The sequence below is a fragment of the Artemia sp. Qi Xiang Cuo genome, chromosome 21 (assembly GCF_049724085.1).
Source record: "Artemia sp. Qi Xiang Cuo chromosome 21, ASM4972408v1, whole genome shotgun sequence".
In the NCBI taxonomy this organism is placed as follows: domain Eukaryota; kingdom Metazoa; phylum Arthropoda; class Branchiopoda; order Anostraca; family Artemiidae; genus Artemia; species Artemia sp. Qi Xiang Cuo.
The window spans coordinates 29,745,785-29,769,114 of record NC_142814.1 but is presented as its reverse complement, the minus strand read 5'-3'; the positions used below and the strand labels follow the sequence as shown (position 1 = coordinate 29,769,114).

At 34.3% G+C, this 23,330-nt stretch overlaps 2 protein-coding genes across 2 annotated transcripts in view; one reads left to right on the top strand and one right to left on the bottom strand.

The window, feature by feature from the left end:
* Positions 1 to 23,330, bottom strand: part of LOC148939429 (uncharacterized) — a 369,107-nt gene that overhangs the window by 97,133 nt on the left and 248,644 nt on the right. The window contains exon 13 of the mRNA XM_089106873.1: positions 19,940 to 20,089. Within this exon, the coding sequence (XP_088962999.1) occupies positions 19,940 to 20,089 (150 nt within the window). The remainder of the gene's footprint in view (positions 1 to 19,939; positions 20,090 to 23,330) is intronic.
* Positions 149 to 13,427, top strand: LOC148939431 (uncharacterized). Its single transcript, XM_089106561.1, has 3 exons — positions 149 to 172; positions 6,696 to 6,849; positions 9,336 to 13,427. The coding sequence occupies exons 1-3, from the start codon at positions 152 to 154 to the stop codon at positions 13,109 to 13,111; spliced, it is 3,951 nt and encodes a 1,316-aa protein (XP_088962687.1). The 5' UTR covers positions 149 to 151; the 3' UTR covers positions 13,112 to 13,427.

The window sequence follows — 23,330 nt, the reverse complement described above, 5'->3', positions numbered from 1 at the left end:
TACTTGACCTGTGTGTCAACAACACATACCGGCAATTTAGGTAAAGGGTAAAATTTTGTTTTGATGATGCTTAAAGGGTAACAACCAGCGATTATTATAAGAAGAAAATTCGCGTATTTTGATTCAGTCTAGGGACAGAGTGCAAACACAAATGAAGGCATTATTATTAACAGTAAGTGCTGCATGAATCATTTACATTATATTTTTGGATTGGATAATAAATGAATTGTGACAAAAGTTATATTTCTAGTTTAAGGGTTAACCCCAATCAGAATGAAACACTATACAATTCTAAAAACTACTTTAAGATTCTAAAATACTTATTTATATTATTCCTAAAATTAGATCACTTTACTTTCCCCCACTCCTGTGCAAATATATAGCACAAACTGTATATATTCCATGAATTTTCAAAGGCCGAATCTTTTTTCTCAAATTAATTCCACGGCAAACAAGCAACATTACTATTTCCAACCCTATTTTCTCTGAAAAAATTGTTATCGCTATTGTTTGACTACAATACTACTATTAATCTAAAAGGTTCGAGAAAATAACATCGACAGCTGGACCCAATTTTTAGTAAAAAAAAACAAAAAACATTACATTTTTTTAAGCTAGTAGTCCTATATGTAAATAGGGCAATTTTGGTATTATCTAGATAAAACCACAAACTTTAATGTGCAAATCGATTTTTTTTTTTTGCTGCAGGATATTACTTCTGTTACTTTTACATGGTTTTTAACATAAAATCGTCCGATGGTACAATCATTCGAAAAAGTCTAAGCTTCCGAGCACAAGAAATCACGCATTGGGGGACGGTAAAATTCTACTTTAGCTACTTCTGGCTATCTTGGAAAGGGATTAGGAAATTTTCAGGGATGGGTCTACAGGCTAAAGTATGTCTTGGAGAGGTATTTTGAAGTACCTACCTCCACTACTTCTCCCTCTAGAGGGTCCTGACCTTTGATGACCTTTAAAATTTGTGTTATAAAAGTGAAACCTTGCGAAATATATCATCTGCTTAAATGAAGTACAACAAAAAAATTTCAGCTTCACAACTTTTCTCAATCCCAATTTATAAGGTTTTTACGATGTGCAAATACGTTTCTCGAATTTTGAAAAAAAACATTGATATGGCTTAAAATTCTGCTCAAATAACAGAAATTGCATTTTCAGAACTGAAGTCAGAGAAAAAGAAACTGATAATTGAAAATTAAGGTGAAATATTGTTTTGTCAAAATTTCGGTAAATTTTTCGTTAACAAATAAAGTAGAGATACCACTTGATGCCTTTTTTATGCTCTTTCCAAATATAATAATCATTTTTGTTGGAAATTAATTTTACCCCCAACCCTATATATACCAATTCAGGGTATATATTTGCATATTGGGGAGGGGGGGGGGTGGTAAATTTAATTTCTGATGTAAATGAGAAGTAAGTTTAAACTTTCCCCCACCCCACCCCCCTAATGTGCAAATATATACCCTGAACTGGTATATATAGGGGTGGGGGTAAATTTAATTTCTAACAAAAATGATTATTATATCTGGAAAGAGCACAAAAAAAGGCATCGAGTGGTAAGTTTACTTTATCCATAAGTCAATAATTTGAACAACAAAAAAATTACCAAAATTTCAATAGGTAATAGACCTGTCATGTAGGTCAATTTCAGAACCCTCTAGAGGGAGAAGGGGTGGAGGTAGGTATTTCAAAATACCTTCCCGGCATATACTTTAGTCTATAAACCCAGCCCTGAAAGTTTCATTTTCCTAACCTAACCCCCTTCCAAGATAGCCAAAAGTAGCTAAAGTAGATTTTTACCATATCGACTTACTGGATTCATTAGATTCTTGAAATCGCTCCTTACTGGATTTTCAGAGTTAAAATTCCCGGCTAATTATATCCAGCCCTTAGTGCCTGGTCATAGTCCTAGGCTATATCCTAAAGTTCACTGAACTTGATGGTTCGCATTATTTTTTTTGCTCATTTCTCATCAACATTTGGCACATAATTTCAATTTCAAATAGCTAAAACAATTTAATAAGATTTAATAAGCAAGTTCTGAATATAGGCTAGGAGAAAATCTAGGCGTTAGGGTGTAAAGGTAAAATTTCGATGGGAATGATGATTCTCTGTATATAATAAAATAAGAGGCAAATATAGAAAGGACTGAGGCTTTATGACGCAAGTTTAAGAACATTTCTCAAAATCTAAAATATCACAAAACATGATTTTCTAATGAAATTTTGACCTGCAAAAATATTTGAGTGTTACGGTTTTTTAGTTCCAGTTGATTTTAAGGTAAAACTATGATTGACATAGACAATGTAAAGATTTCTTCCGAACTAAGACAAGTTCTTATTATCGAGAAATATTTTTTCTTAGACTATTTTACGTAAAAGTAAACAGCCATTAGTGATGGTTGAAGGCCTTGTCTAGTTACGATCATATTCAAGCGAAGCAAGTGTTATATCAACCTCCCCCCACCCCCAAAGTAGGCTTCCTTGACTAGAACTTTGTTACTTTACTGTTACCTTTAAAGTTAAATAAATGCATTAAAAAATTAACTTGTTTACCATTTGTTTTTACATTATTTATTTCTCCAAAAAAAAAAAACCGATCTTCTAAACAACAGAGGTTACGGTATTAAAAGAGAAATATAAAATTGAGCTATTAAAAGGACAAATAGATAAACTCCACAAAAATCATTAGAGAAAACATCAACAGAAGAAATCAAAGAATATGTCCGCAGGTTATATTGTAAAGCTTATGTATAATTATTGTGTACATCATTATAAAAATTTATAATCTGTCTTTATGACAAACAGCTTTGTTAAGTGAAACTTGTTACTTTTCTTCATGCAAAAACATTAGAAATTGTTTTAAAAACAGATAAATCATTGTCAGTTTCCCTATTTGGTGTTGTGAATCTTCTACGCGGCTGTAGTTCCACTGTCACTAAAATAAGAATTGGATAAACGAGCAAGATGAAATGTAGACCGATTTGGGTTTCTTAGCAAAATAAGAAAAATAAAAAAAAGGACACCAATGATGACAAAAAAAGGAAACATCTTGGTTTTATATTGGCTACAATTTCATTAGGAATCTAGACGGGTTTTGGGTAAAAGTACGAACATTACGTGAACGTGTTTTAGGTAAAGTAGGAACACTTAGGTCTGATTTTAATCCCCCTCCGGCCATCATTGTGGTTTGACACACTTTGGTTAAAGTTATCTGCTATACTTCAAAGTTGTCACCTTTCTTTATTTTTTTTCTTAGAGAATTTGGAATTAATATTAAAGTAGTATATTTATCTCCAGCTTTTAAAGGCTATAAAATCGTCATGAGACTTAAATTGTACGTTTTAATCTGAGCTTTGTGAGTACTTTCTATGAGTACTTTACTGAGTACTAACATTGTTTTTCTTCATAAATTAAAGGCCTTGATTCTCTGTCAATCATATGACAGATAATAATAATACAAAATGTATTTAAAGGTTTTTTGATTGGTGCATGTTCATCAAAGTATAATGAACTTAACCAATTTTTTTTATCTAGATAAATAAATTTTAATACAGTCAAAGAAATTTTTATTTAGTTAAGTGAGAAAATATTAGAAGGCAAATTGGTTTCTAAAACATTTGAAATTGGTTTCTAAAACTAAAATAAATGCACACGCTAAATTTTAAACCTTTAAAGTTAGCTAGTGCATAAGATTTCCATTTCTTGTCTTTCTGATGGAATTTTCTGAGTACTAAACTGAAACCAATAGTTTGCAACATTTTAGTTTTTTCGACTTTTTGCAACACATTATGGACAGTGAAAACCGTATATATCTTTTTTTGGGACGAAAAAACAATAAGAATATGGATGTAAACGGGGTTCCGCGTTTTTTTTTTTTTTTTTTTTTTTTTTTTTTTATACACATCATGGTCTTCTAGGATTGCAATACCTAGTTGGGACTTCATCGAGACAGTTCAAGGTGGCAGTTCAGAAATGAAGTAAACGATTTATGTTATTACCTTTTACTTAGAACAAAATTACATGGCACTTTTGGGAGGAAATGCTCGTTAAACCATATTTTCGGGAGATTTTGACATTTTTCAGCATTTTCTTTTTTTTACCTTTTAATTGTCTGTAAAACCCCACGCAAGTAAGCTTGTTGTTAAACTTACACTGTAAGACTAATTCTAAAGTACTTCCCAGACAGCTGATTTCAGCGTTATCACCAAAAATACTCTTTCCGTTGTGGTGATACTTCCATATTTAAGCCGAAATAGTTACCATGTTTTAAAAATTCAAGACAAGATTGGGTCTTCGGGGGATATTAGGGCAAGAAAATCCAAAAGGGTACTAGTCCCAATGAATAGGGATGGAAGGCGCCCGACGCCTATCAAGTAATCGTCAAGCCAACACACAACTACAACTCAACCACACAGAAATACATGAATTTCTTGAAAAGAAAAACAGAGATGTGAAATTTAACTCCCCATATGCGATATAGCATTGGTCTGAAGACCTAGTGCGATAGAATATATTTCTGAAAACGAGATAGGTGTAGACGCAGGACCTTTTTTTTGCCAAGAAGAGGGTTATATGTTCAGTTCAGATTAGGTCCAAAAATGTGAGACCACACATTTATATATGTCAAAGTTTATTTGGATTTTTTAGATTGTCCAAACTTTTTAGGGAGGAAGGTCTATCCCCGGAGTCTCCATCCCTCAATACATTACTGCTGAACTAATACAGAGGATAATAATACAAAACAGATGTTTTCTGTTTTGCAACACATAAGTGATATAGAATTAGATTGTGGTACATTTCTTATTTTCAAAAGCATAACATAATGGAATGTTTAGATTCAAGTTACCAAAAAGGATTCTCCTTGTTTAGGTTTATTGCGGTTGTACAACCAGGAAAAGAAGAAAGATAAAATGACAAAAATAAAAGGCAAACGTAGAGAAAAATAAAAATCATTGTTAAGAGAAAATATTAACAAAATAACAAATCATAATCGTCAGCACATCAATAACGCCCAGAACGACAGCTATGGATGCTCAGTTTAATTTTTGAAGTATAACACGCACCACAATCAATTTGGGAGAGGGGTAGCTGAGTAAAATGGCACTCCTTCTCTAGGGTATCAAGTTGAGCTCTCAGTCTTATTAAATAAAAAAAAAATCAACCGAAAGTAAGGAAAAACACTAAAAATTAAAACTACCAAAAATTATTCTGTGTATGAGTGGGGCTGCCCCATCCACAAACCTCGCTCTTTACGGTATAGACTTAAAGTTCTTCAAAATATTTCTCATTCAAAATCAACGTCCCTTGTGTATGAGTAGCCTTTCCTAAAGAATCAGGAAAATAAGTCAAATTTTAGCGTAAAGAAGGGGTACTAAAGAAGGGGAAGCTCCCCTCACATACTGAATTGCTATATGTGACCAACATGGGCATATCGCATAACTTACAGCCCTTTCCACAGGGATTATGGAAGGTCATGTCATCACCAAAAGCATAGTTATTGGACCTTTCACCTATGCTGAATCAAATGGATATATTAAAGTTTTGATCGAAAGTCTACGAGGAAAAAATGGGTTTGGGAGGGGGGCTAGTTGCCCTCCAATATGTTAAGTTTCTTAAAAAGGGGCACTTGAACTCTTCATTTCCGTTTGAATGAGCTCTCATTCGATCTTCTTGGATAATTGGTTCAAAATGATCACCCCTGAAAAAAAAACATTAAATAAACACGCATCCGTGATCTTTCTTCTGGCAAAAAACACAAAATTGCACATTTTGGTAGATAGGAACTTGAAACCTCTAAAGTAGGGTTCTCTAATATGTTAAACCTGATGGTGTGATTTTCATTAAGATCACTTGAAATCTTGCGGATGTTTCTACCCTTTTTCGAAAATTAGGCAAATTTTCACATGTTCATAGAATTGATGGGTAACATCAAACTTAACGAATTTTATATTCCTGGAATCTGCAAAAAAACTAATTCTTTTGATGTATCTATCATTGTTGAAATCGCGGTATTTTAAAGTTATTGTTACTATTTGGCCGAGTCGCTCCTTACTTACAGTTCGTTACCATGAATGTTTGATAGGCTTACATCGCAAGCATAGGCTTAAATTATTTAGTATGAAACTAGCTAACAACCCGACTTAACCGGCTTGTTTCACATGCTTTTCGTTACCCTCTTCGGTCCACTCTGCCCGGACTTCTGGACAGGGTTGCCACCTCGGTCAGTTCCTAACGCGCTAGATTCGCCCAAATTTGCGTGCTACACAGTGATTTTCGGAGCTATGGTCAAAAAGTTGACTGTAATAGTGCTAAAAAAGTGTCCAAATAGCACTTTCGTTATATTTTAGCACTATTTTAGCAATTTTGAGTACGTGCTACGGTGTTACACACAATGAAATAGTGCTAAAATAGCACTTTTGTTTTACATGTGGCAACTCTGCTTCTGGAGCTTGCATGATGCAGTTGTTACAGTTTATTTAATTCTTATGATAATTTTTTAGATTTTCATAGCCGATGGCAATATTGTTTTACAAAAAATTTCACGTTTTAGCTCTAACAGTTTAGCTGTTTATTCAGTATACAAACAATTAAAAACTGTAAGATTGTTTTATAAATACACACTTCAAAATAAAATAGAATTAAGTGCTTTTATTTATTTAAATTCGTTTTTAGGCATTCACCCTTGGATTGGTGAAGTGTGAATATCGAAGACTGGTTGCTAGTCCATCTCCTAAAAAATCATCTTACGACCCCTATGCACAAGGAACTTATTCGATATCACCTTCAGGGTATTACTACAACTATAGAGTCTCAGATGATGACACAGGTAGGTTATCAAAGATTTATTGTTTCGAAGTTAGTTAGCCACAAGCAATTCCGAATTTTAAATTTCAAAATGTTCAAATATTTTGTATTCCAAATTAACTTCTAGGTCACCTTCAAACTCAAATTTCACTAAAAAGCAAAATTTATCTCCTTAGGATAAATTTGAATAAAATGAACTATAAAAAAATGTATGTGTTTTTTTGCTAGGGAAAGAGCAGTTTAAAAAGTAAGAACTCCAACAGGCCCTGTCGTTTGAATAAACAAAAAGTATTTTATAATCGAGTAGACCAATATACGAAGAGTTAAGAAAATTACCATTACTCTTGCTTTTTGAACAAGAAATTTAGTGAAAATATGGTTTGAAAATTAAGCTAAAACTGGACATAATAGAATTACGAGGGTATCCGATTAGATTTTCTTGGCGTGGTGATGAAATAAGTAATTTATATTTTAGTGAAAAACGTATTTATTTTACATAGTCACCCATAAAATTATTGCATATTATCGGGTGGTGTTTTAGTGCCTTTAACCAGTCTCTATGGTGTTGTTCAAGAAGCGCACCAACATATTCGTCCATTTTCGTCTGCCGCCGCAATCCCTTCTTGAGTCAAGACGTTTTTGCGGCACCTTTGTTGTCCAGTCAAGAATCTTAACTGGACGACAAAGGTTGCTCCCAACGAACAAATTTTGAGGTTTAGGAAAGATGAAAGATCGAAGCTGCCTGGTCTGGTTTATAGCGTGAATGCTTCAGCTCTTTCAAGTGAAAACCGCTCACTTTTAAGTTACGCATTTATGGGCTGGTGAATTGTCCATATATTTTTTTTTCAGTAAACAAAGTCTAACTTTTGTATCAAGTTAATTAGAAAGTTAAAATTGGGCTCCCCAGCTACTGTTTGACCCATTTCAAAGTACTTGAATGACAAGATTCTTTTGAATCCCCTAAAACCGATGCCGAGACTATAAACATTGTTGACTTTGCCTTCTTTGAATCCAAGAAACAGACCTATAGGCTGTGCATTGCATGGACTGTTGTTTCAATTCAAATATGTGACTGTGAATCCATGTTTCCTCCACAGCCACATGTTGACGCAGAAAACAACTGTTGTTCTTCATAAAACGTGTCAGGCACAACAGGAAAAGCGTCACCCTATCGCATTTTTGGTCAACAGTAAGCACACGATGGCACGCATATTGGACAAAACTTTTCCGTGCGCAATTCTTTCTGCAAATTGTACTCGATATATTTTCTTGGCATTTGGATAGAATTAGCAATTTTCGGAATCTTCGTACATTGAAATTCCGAAGTAATTTCTCATTACTTTAATAAGTAACTCAAAATTCAAAATTTTAATCAAAACTAATTTTTAATTCCAAATCAGTATTTCGAAAATTTGAATTACCAGCAATAGCATTAGTCCTACAGGTCTTCTAGCACTCAAGGAAGCAATTTTTGGAAAATATAGCATAGGCTACCGAATGTCCAAGGCCAAGATATCATATGTATGATATCTCGATGTTTTCAATGATGTTACCCATTATCCAATTTCCTATCCTTGGCTTAGAGGCTAGATGTAATTCTAATGGCTAAATGCAAAACCGGTTTACCATAAGCTAACATAGTGGTGCCCAAAACCTGAGAAATACGTCATGTTTAGTCCACAAAGGCTAGAAGTAAATCAGGATATACGTGCCAAACTTCCTGAAAACAGTAACAACCTTCAAACCCCATCCCTATAAATCTAGTTACAGCCTGCATATTATAGGCCTACCCCTTCTAACTACAATTGCTCAAAACCTAGTTTCCACAGTTGGGAACTTGTTTTGAATCTGAGAGCCTCATATGTTATAGTTCAAACTTCGAGAATTTTTTGTTTACGCAAAGAGGCAGCTCTCTCCGGAATTCACACGCACATACACACACACATATATATAATATATATATATATATATATATATATATATATATATATATATATATATATATATATATATATATATATATATATATATATATATATATATATATATATGTATACATATATATATATATATATATATATATAAATATAAACAATATGTGAATATCGAAGATATTGGGAAGAGATGGTAAGTCGAGTGAGGTATAGATTTGTGGTTTTTGCTAAAAACTTATGATCCCCTAAGACTCTCTTAGTATGCACATTTTCAGGATAAACTAACAACAAACTTTGTTTCTTACTCCATTTTTAGTTACAGGTAGTTTGAGAAAGTTGGTTGCATGAGAAAGTTGGTTGTATGTCTTCTACCCAGATCTAAGTTGTGTCCATCTTCGTACCGTGCTTTTTTTCTTTTAGTAGTCACATCTTTCTTTAACAATCGTTTGTTTACGGAAAAAAAAGTCCATGCACAATTAAATTCTGAAATATAACGAGTTAACAGTATATTGTTTTAAAGTTCATATATAGTCTTGTTAAAGTTTTGACATATTAATTAAGTATAATTTTTCAGGTGATAGAAAAGATGCGTTTGAACAAGGTGACTCAAAGAAAGTATCCGGTGAATATACAGTAGAACAGCCCGATGGATGTAAAAGACATGTTGTTTACACAGCAGATGAAAACGGATACCATCCAATTATTACCTATTCTGGTCTCTGTATTAATAGTAGACCAAAGGTTTCTGATGAGTATATAGAAACCCAAAGAAACCATTTAGAAAAAGCAAAAGCAGATATGGTACAGGCTACTGCTCTTTATGAAGCTGAAGTCATGAAGCAGAAAAAGATAGCGGCAGAACATGAAAAAATTCGGGCAGCAAAAATAGCTGAAGTAAACAAGCAACAATATAATAAAATGGACTACCAATATAAACACCTTCAGCAACCAAATATAAATTTAAAACCTAGAAATTACGAAAACGATGATTCAGTATTATGGAGCAGGTATTACGAGAAAAATTATGGATCGACAATAAGACATCCAACGACTGAGACAAGGAAAACCAAAACTGGATCAGAAAGAGTGCCCAAGCCAGATGAAACTGCTTTTCCATCAACTAAGCCTATCGGCAAAGGCACTGGTGCTGTAAAAAATGAAAAAATAAATTATCAGGCACCAGAAATTGGCAACTCTAGGCCACATTTCATAAATTCTAAAACAGAAAGTGACATTAAAGTTTTAGCAGGCAATAAACTAGACAGGAATACATTAGCTTATACCTTTGCTCCGAAGACTGGTGATGCATCTACTTTTACAATATCAAGGAAATACAAGGCTGAACAACCTTCACATATACAATCGGACTCAGAAACTCCTAAAGTAAAACAGGATACGAATGTCACATCTCTTTACGATACTAAACTTGAAAGCTTGCACACTTCAACTGAACAAACATACAATGAAGAGGCAGTATTAAAACCTACTTTGAGTCCAGAGAGTAGGCAAACATTCTACTCAGGACTTATAGAAGAAATTCAGACATTCGAGAGTCCAGTACTATTGGAGAATGATGTTAGTGAGCGCAATCACTTAGTTAATAAGCCTCGTTATAGTGATGAAGTAAATTCGAACAAACAGCTTGAAACATTTACTAAACCTACAATATTACAAGATGATGCAGTAGAAGGTGCTTCACGAGACAGCACTGCCTTGGGAGGGACTGCGTCTGGGCACGATACAGCAAAATCTAACGACATGACTAATAACAATGTGACTGATGCTGGTGTTTTTGACGCATCAGGACTGGGTGAAATATTTTCTGATAGTACGACCGATATCCAAGAAATTCGATTAAACACTGAGGCTGAAAAAAAATATTCTCAGGACCATATTGAAGAAGAATCAGTTTCTAGAGACGGAGAAACACAGTTACATGCAACATTTATAAATCATCATACCGAAACGTCAGCTCCTGCCACTACCGAGACTCATACTTACACAGCTATGGCACCGATTGACTCTGTAGAAAATCTTTATGGAATAAAAGATCATAAAGTGACTTCATTACAAACCCCTGCTCTCTATGCTAAACCTTATTCTTCTGATGCCACTTCAGTCCAAAAAGAAGAAAAATCCTCAACCAAGATCCTAACTGGACGGAACAACATAGAAAATAACTACTATACAATAGTTGATGTTACTAAGAAACCTGAACCACTATTTACCTCGACTACCCCGATATTAAACGAGGCTCTAACGAATGATTACAATAGAGATAAATCATACCTAACTGAATTTTATAATAAAGAATACGTCTTTGATAAAAGCATTCAAGAGGAAACAGTTAATATCATAAATCCAGATGAATACCGAGATGGCACCAAAGTGAAACCATCACACACTGAGACAAACAACACCACTACATCATATACAGAAATAAATGCAGGGGCTGAAAATCTTTCTAGGGTTTCGGAGCCTATTGAACCTTTGAAGTTTCATCTGCCAACTTCCAAAGAAACTGAAGCAACAACAGAGTTTTCAATAAAGCCAACCGAAGTACCCGTTACAATATTTAACATTTTGAGCCAACATAATAAGGATGGTATTAACCATGAAAATAAAGAGCCTCTCGGAGAGAAAGAAGCAGCAAAAGTGGAAGGAGATAAAAAAGAAGTGTCAATAGATTCAGCGTATTATGAGGGAATAGGTATGCCTTTAAAAACCCACACTGAGTTATATGACGCGTTAGGAAACATTAACAATGCTCCAGATTTTAGAGAGGCTTCTGTGGTTCAGCAGAAGACAATACAAGAAGACAAAGAAATAACAGAGTGTCCATCAATTATAAAACCACCAGAAATGTTTGCAGCTATACACAATATATCAGATAATTATGAGCCTATGAGCAACCATGAAAATATTAATCCTACACCAATAACGGTAGCAACACTACAGCCAACGGACGAAAAAGAAACACATAGACCTTCATATTATCATGAGCAAACGATCAAACCAACTAAAACAGACGAAAATGCTACCACAAGCCCAGTCTTAAAAAGATCTAATGAGTATGGAAAGAGAATAAGGATGAAAAAAACAGATAAACTTAAGTCACCATCTGACTCGTCCTCTCACTTAAACAAAGATACGACTGGAAACATTCTACTTGATGTTACAAAAATTAAACCGTTAAACAAAGCTGGGAGAAAAATAAGAATAAAAAATCCTGAACAGCAAGTGGAAGTGCGAGTTACAAATCCACCGAGGACGGAACCAAATAAACAAAACAAAATGAAACCTGAACAATTAAAAAAACACGAAATCAATTACAAACATTCGCCAAAAGCACGGAAGAAACTTTCAAAAGAATTACTCTTAAACACACCTATAGAAACGGCATCCTCTTTTTCTTATGCATATGACGAGGAAACAAATACTGAGGATCCTAATTCAACTACACATCAAAACAAAAAAGGGGTGATAACTCCCCCTGCATTGGAAGATGTTCAGAAGTCAGTATATCATGAACATAACCCCCCTTCGATATCCCAACATGATGAAATAGTTATTTACTTTATGGATCGCAAAAATCAAATGAAAATCCTATCGCCGAAGAACGAAGAAGTGCCGATGACTTCTTCCACCTTAGGAGATACCCATAAAGAATTATTAGCTACCATGCCCATGACGGTGAGTAGTCCCCCTACCTACACATATGACAAAGAGGTAGATTCCGAGAAATACAACGTAATTGAACCAAAAAAACAAGAAGTAAAAATGGCTGCTCCTGTCATGGGACATGTTCAAAAAGAACCCTATTATGAAGGTAATTCTTCATATTTGCTCCATCCTGAAGAAATGGTTGTTTATTTCGTAAGCCACCAAGAACCAAAGAATATTGAATTCGATAAACCAAAATCCTATCAAAGGTCTGAAGGAAATATTGAAAAATCCTTTGTCGAGCATGCAAAAGAGCTATCGCAGCAAACAATTCTACTGCAAAGCAGAGTAGCGGAGGAAATTCCTAAGCATATGGGACAAAAAGCCGAAGCAGAAAAGAAAATTAAACAAGTTCAGCATGAAGCTGATCAGACGCATGAACTGCAAAACAACGGTCGAAACTCTTTACCATTGCTAATAAAACCAATCAGAATCAAGCCAAAAGAGCGCCAAAGACAGACACTGCCAGAAATACATCTAACACCTGAAGAAAAACACAAATCGCCAGAATACCAAGAAATATTCATAGATCATTCACAAATGAGTGATATGGAGCTTATGAAAGAATCCTCCAGGTCAAAATCACTGTCACAGAATATTCGTCCACAAAACAATGTTAATCGTTAGCTTAATTAGCTTGCCTTATTTTTATATTTTTGATACATTTTCATTAAAACATACAAAATATAACTAGCCACCCGTCTCCCATCGACCGACAACACATGTAGCCTTACACTTTATAAAACCGTTCATAGTAATGAACGGTAGATACACAGCAACGGTTAGCTAATCCTGAAATAATGGAAATTTGTAACCAATATATTGAGTAGAACGGTCATAGATGAGTGTTTATTTAGTGCTTTTCTCAAGTAAAGACAACGATCATACCCCAACAAGCTGCTTTTCTGGTCGTTTTATGTAACAAAAAGCAATTTTACTCCGATTTTAATCAAAATCCCATCAACTGAAGTTTCTGAAAACTAGATTAGAAATTGCTTTTAAATTAGCCGAAAGGGATGGGATATACCAACCAGTTTCTAATGTCATATGTCCGAAGGGTGGCGCATTCTACCATAAACATGATAGTCACTATATAAAGAACTATTATAGTTTTAGACGCTTAATTAAAATTCTTTTGCCTCAGTTGATTCATTGCATACTCAAAGAATGTGCATCACAGGAAAGATACAAGCTTTGAAGGTGGAGGAGGGATGAAGATAGTAACACTTGGGGAGGGTTGCTTGAAGCCTTAAAACGTACATTTTAGAACAAGATTGCAAGCTTGTCTGTGATCAAAATGTGGCAATTGACTCGTTTCAATAATTATCATTCCAGACTTTTTGCTCAATAATGTTTTGGCCCTGTTCGGGCTAAAAATGTTTTCCGAATCAAAATGCTAGAATGTTGTAATTTCTTATGGCGTGATCACTTGAAACTTAAAAATAACACTGTTAATCTAATCTAAGTGTACAAGGCTATTGATGACCATATGCATGACCAGTCTTTTCTGGAAGAAAAGTGAGAAATCTCGGCTTTATTTCGCTGCATAATTTCCATCAAAACCGTACTCCTTTTAGGAGAGTTAAATTCCTTTTTGTAAGATTATACAAATTTTCCTAGTCTATTAGCTTTTTGTGAGAAACTTTAAAATGAGTACATTTTACGCGTTTAGAATCAGAGTAAACAATATATTTTGTTGTTGTATATATTTTAGTCAAAATTGACTTTTTTAGGGTTTGGGTTTTCAAACAGTTCGTGGTAACGAACTGTAAGTAAGGAGCGACCCTGCTCAATAGTAACCAAGACTGTAAAAATCGAAATTTTAATATCAATAAATACATCAAAGAAATTAGTTTATTATGCTGATTCCAAATATATAAGGTTCGTCAAGTTTAAAGTTATCCATCAAAAGTTGCGGGCCTGAGAAAATTCGCCTGATTTTTTAAATGGGAGAGGGGAACACCCCCTAGAATTCAAGGAATTCTGATGAAAATTTTACCATCAAATTCAGCGTACCAGAGAACCCTACTGTAGAAGTTTCAAGCTCCTCTATACAGAAGTGTGGAATTTTGCTATTTTTGCCAGAAGACAGATCACGGATGCGTGTTTATCTATTTTTTTTTTCCAGGGGTGATCATGTCAAAACAATGATCCTAGATGATCCGAAGATGGTGCAATCGAACGGAAATTTAAAGTTGTAATGCCCTTTTTAAGTGACAAAAAATATTGCAGGGCAACTGGTCCCCTCTCCCACGCCCATTTATTTCTCAGTTATCTGATCAAAATGTTGAGATGGCCATTTTTTTCAGTTTAGTTGACAGATCAAATAACTGTTTTTAGAGGTAAAATGACCCCCACAGTCCGTGGTGAGAGGCCTGTAAGTTATGAATCTTGCCCATTGTTTACGTATAGTATTTGTTATTGGGAAGTATATAGACCTTTTTGTGAGGGGGGGGGGGGGGGTGCTTGAAGTGGATTTCCACTGGAAGAATCTTCCTTGGGGAGGGAAACTTCCGGAGTGGGAGCGAATCTCCCAGGGAAAATTTCAAACTGGGGGGATTTGACAGAAATTCTATGCGAAATTCTTTCTAATTGTCTTACATTCTCTTTGTCAACTCACTTTGGCATGTGAAGATGTTCTGGAGGAAATGTCCGGGGTTTTTTTCCGTGTATTTTGATTTCCAGAATAAAAGTCTACGGAAGGGGGCCAGGATAGAACTGTCTAAAGGGAACTTGATGGGGGGGGGGGGTTACTTTGCTTTGGATGAAATTTTCACGGAGGAGTTTCCCGTAAGGGGGGTATATTCTATGGAGGGTGAGCCAGATTTACCTGCGTTATTTGAAAAACCAACAGAAATTAAATAAAAACACCAAATTAAATAAAAACACCATTTTTTTTTAACTGGAAGTAAGGAGAAACATTAAAACTCAAGGCGAACAAAAATTTTTCTTTATATGAAGGATTGCCCCCTCCTCAATACCTTGCTCTTTACGCTAAAGTTTGACTGTTTGTACCAATTTTTTAAGAACGCCTACTGAAACACAGGGGCCGTTTAATTAGAATAAGAAGCTTTTTTACTAACAGCTTTAGCGTAAAGAGCAAGGTATTGAGCAGGGGGCAACCCTTCATATACGGAATAGTTTCTGTTCGTTTTGAAGTTTAATGTTGCTCTTTACTTCCAGTTATAGGAACTTGTTTTTTTTTATTTAGTTATTGACAAGGGTGAATTTTTACCTAGAGTCTATTACTATGACATGTTCGATCCGAGGCTCACTTAAATGTGAGGCAGTCAGCCCTTCATCCCGCCCTCTTTTTCAAATCAAATTTTAGTATTCGTATAGCAATACTTGGAGAATAATAATCATACCTAAAAAGTGCACCCCTTCAAATATTTATGAGGAGAGGGGGTAATCCTAGAGGTTTCTTTCTCTTCTAAGCTGGTAAAGCTGTACCTTGGTCTTCTATAGACGGCTTAAAAGTCTACAGACCATTTGAGCCACGCCACCGCAGCGAGCCAGTCTTCTGATAGCGTACTCTTCTGACAGTACTAATCCGTACCTGATTCGTATTCCTTATTTGGTGAGCCGGTATGCAGGCGGTATCCGGTATGCACACACTCAGTTAATACTTTAATACTCGGCATAATACCATGTTCACTTCCCACACAACTCTCAACGTACTTAGGATTTCAATTGCTAAGGGTTCGCAGCTCACAATTAATGTGCTTTGATTTTTGGTGAAGATTTTTTCAATATGTTTAATATCTGTTTTCTCACCCGCGTATTTTTCCTTGGAAATCAATCTTAAGGTATCAAATTTCGTTATTGTGTCATGGATGGTAAAAGACCATCATTGTACATACAAAAAGTCGTTAATAACATAAAAAAAAAAAAAAAAAATTAATTTTAAGTTTTCACACCCTCCTGCAAAACTTATGTTGTGTAACTTAACGCCTTTTGAGCACCCATTTTCAACACGATTTTATGAAAATTCATAACAAGCATCTGGGTCCCGAATAGATGTAAATTGGAAAACAAATTAGAATATCCATCATAAAGTGATTACTTTGAACTAAGGTATTCAATAGGCTTTATTTCTTTTTTAGTTTTGTCTTCTCAATGAATTAGACTGTTGCTTTGACGACTCAAGTCATCCATCAATTTAAACATTCGCTTCAGTAACTTACTTGCTATTTTCACTACAATTCTACCCAACAAGTAATTTTTTTCATTGTCACCTAGAGACTTTTATTCTCTTGATCTATGGGGCATACGAGACGAGGGACCCAAATACAATAAGTACCCTGTCGTCCACAGATGCGTTTTATGTAGACGTAATTGATATATTGAAGCTTGTTAGAACCGAAAGCACGCAAGGAATTCATACCTCATTTCATTATTTTTCCTTATATATTGATAATCTTTCACAACCGCCATCGATTAAATAAAATTACTGGTAAGATTTCTAATGAAAAATAGGACGACAGATATTATAAATGAACTTCAATTTTTAAGCAACAGGGTACAGGTCCTGAATAAGCTTAAAAGCCCTAAATGTATTTTCAGTTTTTATGCTATCCCATAAAAATGATGTTGCGCAACATAACGCCTTTTGAGCAACCATAGTCAACATGATTTTCTGAAAATTTAATGCGATATCATATCAATTTATAACATCTGGTTCTCGAACTAATATAGGTTTGAGAAAAGAAATAGAAAATCCGTCGCGAAATACATATTTTGAGGAAAAAATTAATAACTTTCATTTCTTTTTGTTTTGCCTTCTCATCGTCTTACATTGTTACTGTGACGACTCAAGTCAACCAGCAACTTAACTGTTCGCTTCAGTAGCCTATGTGATACTTTGATTACAATTCTACCCATGAAGTTCCAATATTTGCTTCAATAAATCGTTTAGGGATTTTTATTCCCGGAAGCAAACTGCACATTCGGGAAATGAATAAAAGGATCCTCCAATACTGATTAGCATGATAGATTTTTTGCGACGTAAGAAAAACTATAAATTATTACAGTAATACGAAGAACTTCATATCAATTTCGGCTGTCAAAAAAGAAAGAAGAGTCTTGTATTGTTTCCAGATTGAAATTTGACGAAAAAAAGCTTAATTTTACCAAAAAAGAAAAAACGAAATACATAATGCAACATGATAAGACAGCTGTATCTTAAAAAACAATTTTTTTTATTGTTGCTGACTGCTATTGTTGGGGCTTAAAAATATATTAAGTAACATAGATGACATGGTTGCATGGTAATACTTACTAAAATCGATAAGCTAGAAAAACGGAAGTTAATGTTATAGACGGAAGACAAGTGGCGACAGAGCTCTGTTGATTTACAATTTCGATTCCTTTATGAGCCAATATGTAAACTTATGGAAATTACATATGTTCTTTTGCAAGAAAGTATCCACTTTGCAAGTTGCATTATTTTAATTTGGGTTAAAACTTCCCAGTGCCCCACCCTCTTTATATACTGTATACCAATACTTTATATAAAAGAAGGTACTATCATGTCATCAATTGTTTTTTGGGTTTCCATGGGTACAAGAAACAGCAAGCTGCTATTCCAGCTTTAAATGCCACTGGGCTCCAAAATTAGCAAGCTGTCACATCAATTTTATATCCCAAAACGCATCAGAAAGGGTAACAAAGTCCTAATTTTGGTGAAAATCAAATCAGTTCAACACCGATTTATTTAAAGAATTTTTCATTATGTAAAAATATTAAATAGCAATATTCAATTCCGATATACTTTCGACTTTTCTCGACTCAGTATACGAGGCACAAACCACAGAAAGAGAACGTGTAACTATGAAAACTAAATTGAAGTTAGTTAGTTTTATTGGTAAGGAATTTAGTGATGAACCTGTCCACAAGAAATATAGAAAACTTATCCTGTGTACCATAAGCTTAGCAATAAAACCTGTTAAAAATTAAATTAACTCTAGAAACTGTTGTGCATTGGACACACAAGGATATGAAGAATCCGCTTACCTATTCTATTAAAAAGGACAAAAAGTATGCTTGAAACAGCAGTTCAATTCATAAAAGGAGATTTAATTCACACTTACGTCAAATTCATCTGTCCATAAAGAACTGTTCGTCTGTTCACAAATGTTACTTTTTGTCCCGCTTGTAAAACTTAGGTCTTGGGACATACTCCCTTTCTGTGCATAGTACTTATGGCCTTTATCCTTTATTCCAAAGAAATCCTAAGCATTTAAAAGCGATGGTAAGTATATTCATTTTAGAGACATTGTACAATGTTAGAAAGCGTCAGAAAGAGCTCTGTGGAAAAGATTTTTGAAACATGTGGTAGTTCCCAGTTTTTTTTCCGAAAAACAGTCCTCATTACACCCAAAAGGTCAGATTTAAAACTAGCCGAAGAGACATTGAGCCCTAGATACATTATAAAATTCTCTCAACGACAGTGATTCACCTTTAAAACAAAATTCTGTGCAAAATTTGCGCTTGTCTTGTTGTCGATTTAAGGAGCTCTCGCTTACGTTTTTTGGCATATTAGCAACGACGTATCGTCATCAAAATGTTCAAAGCTTCACCCACGAAACTTTGACCCTACGATTAACCCTATTCGGTTCATATGCAAATTTAGCACTCAGAAAAGGATCCCAAAAGAATAGTGAGGAATCGGTAATTAGTCGGTAAATTGGTGAGTAATCGTCATTGGCCAGAACGATTGAGCCAGTCATTTTTTCTTGGACACGTCTTTCTCCCTGCATATCATTACTAGCAAAAATGAAACTATGCATCCTCATACAAACTGTTAAAGTTTCACCCACGAAATTTTGACCCTCCAGTTAACCCTCTTCGGTTCACATGGCACTTTAGCACTGAGAAAAGAATTCCAAAAGAATAGTGAGGTATCGGTAATGACTCGATAAATTGGTGAGGAATCGCCATTGGCCAGAACGATTGAGCCAACTATTTTTTTTCTTGTGCACATTTTTCCCCTACATATCTTTACCAGCAAAAATGAAACAATGTATCGTCATCAAAACTGTCAAAGCTTCACCTACTAATTTCATCCTCCGGTTAACCCCATTCGGTTCACATGCCAATTTGGCACTGAGAAAAAGATCCCAAATAAATAGTTAGGAATTTTTAATTAGTTGACAAATTGGTGAGTAATCGGCTTTGGTCAAAAAGATTGAACCAACCATTTTTTTTCCGTACATATCTAGCAGCATAAATGAAAGAAGACGTAATAGTATCATCTTGTTTACTTTACTCTTTTTATTTACAATAATTACTACTACATAACTGTAAAACATATTGTTTTCAAATCAATATGACAAGGAGGGCGGGGGGGGGGAGGAGGTGCCGTATAGCCCAATATAGGAAAAGAAATAACTGTAAGAAAAGTTTGATAGCCAAACCTCAAGCATATTGAACAAAACAAATATTAAAATTTACCTGTGAATATAAATAAATATGTCCATTGTATGTAACGTTTGGTAAAGTTATGGCTGAAGTTCTCTCGGTGAGTAATTCATACCTAATTAGACGACCTTCATCTGCTTGATGGTAATAAAAGGATCCATTGAAAATGGTGTGCAAATGACCCTGCAAAATATGTATCTTTTCAATAACCCCGCTTAAAATCCCTTGTTCTAAAGATTGTTGTTGCAATCGGCATTTCAAACGTTTCGTGGTAACGAACTGTAAGTAAGGAGCAACCGGCTCAATAGTAACAGAAACTCTAAAAAACTAAATTTTGATATCAATAAATACATTAAAAGAATCCGATTTTTATGCTGATTTCAAATATATAAGTTTCATCAAGTTTAGTCCCATCCATCAAAAGTAACACGCCTGAGAAAATGTGCCTGATTTTCGAAAAAAGGGAAAACGCCCCCTAAAAGTCATAGAACCTTAATGAAAATCACACCATCAGATTCAGCGTATCAGAGAATCCTACTGTAGAGGATTCAAGCTTCTATCTGAAAAAATGCGGAATTTTGTATTTTTGCAAGAAGAAAGATCACGGATGCGTGTTTGTTTGTTGTTTGTTTTTTTCCCTTGGGGTGATCGTATCGACCCAGTTGTCCTAGGATATCAAAGAAGGGCTCATTCGAAAAGAAATTAAAAGTTCTAGCGTCCATTTTAAGTGACCCGAAAAATTGGAGGGCAACTAGGCCCCCTCCCCTGCTCATATTTTTCCCAAAATCACCCGATCAAAATTTTGAGATAGCCATTTTGTTCAGCATGGTCGAAAAATATAATAACTATGTGCTTGAGGATGACTTAATCCCCCAGAGTCCCCAGTGGAGGGGTTGCAAGTTATGAACCTTGCCCATTGTTTACATATAGTATTGGATATTGGGAAGTATACAGACGTTTTCAAGAGGGATTTTTTCTGGTAGTGGGGGGGATGGGGGTTACGTGGGAGGATCTTTCCATTGAGGAAGTTTTCATGGGGGACGGGAGATTGCTATGAAGGGGGCGCCGGATTTCCCAGCATTATTTAAAAAAAAGATCAGAAATTAAACAAAAAAAAAAAGTTTTTCAACTGAAAGCAAGGAGCAACATCAAAAATTAAAATGAACAGAAATTATTACGTATATGATTGGGTTCGCCCCCCTAGTCAGTACCTCGCTCTTTACGCTAAAATTTTTGTTAATACTTTCATAAGAGCTATTTATTCTAATTAACGGTCTTTGAGTCGATTAAGGGGTAATTTTTCAAGAATTGGAACAAAATTCGAACTTTACCGTAAAAAGCGAATTATTGACTAGGGGCGATTCCCCTAATATACGTATTAAAAATATATGAATATAGAAGGTCTTTACGTAAGTTAATTCGCAAGTTACGTATATTTATTGCTAATAAAAACGTTCGTAAATAAAATTAAACAACTTTCCAGAACGCCTTTTAACCAAAAAAGCAAAATTAATATGCACATTTCGTTTTAATTATTCATGTACGGTGAGCCAAAATCGAAACCAGCATTAATTCAAAAACGTTCAAAATTAAATTAAAAAAAACAAGTTTTATTAACTGAAAGTAAGGAGCGACATTAAAACTTAAAACGAACAGATATTATTACGTATATGATTGGGCTCACCCCCTAGTCAGTACCTCGCTCTTTACGCTAAAGTTTTTTTTAATACTTTCATAAGAGCTATTTAGTCTAAATCTAATTTAGTCTAATTCTGATTAACGGCCTTTGTGAATAAGTGGTAATTTTTAAAGAATTGGAACAAAATTCGAACTTTACCGTAAAGAGCGAAGTATTGACTAGGGGCAAACCCCCTAATATACGTATTAAAAATATATGAATATAGAAGGTCGTTACGTAAGTTAATTCGTAAGTTACGTATATTTATTGCTAATAAAAACGTTCGTAAATAAGATTAAACAACTTTCGAGAACGCCATTTAACCAAAAAAGTAAAATTAATATGCAAATTTCGTTTTAATTATTCATGTACGGTGAGCCAAAATCAAAATCTGCATTAATTCAAAAACGTTCAAAAATTAAATAAAAGAACAAGTATTTTTAACTGAAAGTAAGGAGCGACACTAAAACATAAAACGAACAGAAATTATTCCGTATATGAAAGGGACTGTTCCCTAATCAACGCATCGTTCTTTACGCTACAGTTAGACTCTTTCTCACAGGTCTGTGTTTTAAAACAATTAAAAACTTTAGTGTAAAGAGCAAGGTGTTGAAGAGGGGACAGCCTCTTTCATACACGGAATAATTTCTGTTCGTTTTAAGTTTTAATGTCACTCCTTACTTTCAGTTAAAAAACTTGTTTTTTTTATTTAATCAGGGAAAAAGAAGATTAAGCTAGACTAACCCAATTTTCATCATTATTCTTGTTATTAAAGATATCTGGTAATAAACTTTTACGCAACACTGCCCTGTCCTGTGTAATTATTTCTGAAACTATAAGCAAAGAAAGGGGATGAAAGAATAAACCAGACTAACAATAGTTTAATTAAAACAAGCTATAATCTCTGATAATACGAATATTGAGGAAGAAAAATATAAATTCAGAAAATCATAGCATAAAAAGTTTGAGTTTATCTAGTCAATGGTGTCAATTCACGAAAATAGGGAGGGGGTGCGAATTTATTTTTGAAAATTAAGGGAGTGGGCAATTTTTTCTCAATTTTTCAATGAAAGTTCCAAAACAGGCCTTTTCAATAGAAACACACTCCCTTCCTCCAAAAAAAGAAGGATATCTGTCGAAATCTAGGGGGGTGGAATTGACCCCATTGTATATAAAGGTTAATATGGTCGAATAAACTTTGAAAATATTAATTTAAGCACTCAAAATGATTCCGGAGTTTATTTTTTTTTTTTTTAACTGAGTCTTATTTAATGATATTTTAACATTTTTTTTTTATTTTAAGAAAAATTCAGTGCAAGAACTTAGATTATAAGTTATATTTTAAAACGAACATATTATTTCGTATTGTTACAACTTCTTGTCAAAAGAAAATTTCGCTTCTGTCGACTTTGTGTATTTTTTTGGATTGGTATACTATTTGAACTGCCGTGAAATTTATGAAGTTTCCCGTATTCTAAAACAAATCTATAGTACGTACAAAAGAAAATCTACCAGCCTTCCAAAACTTGAATAAAGTTGAAGTTTGTCTTGGAGTTGAAGTTCCAATAAGATTTGGTTACTTAGACGAGTCTGATAAGAACTTGTCTGACTGAGAAATGGAATAATTATTATCTTTATGGATTTGCAAAAACTTAAATTTTTATTGAAAAAATTATCGTTGAATATTAAATTTCGTTTAATAAGCAAAAATAATCAGAAAATAATTAAGGAATCAAAATCGGAGGG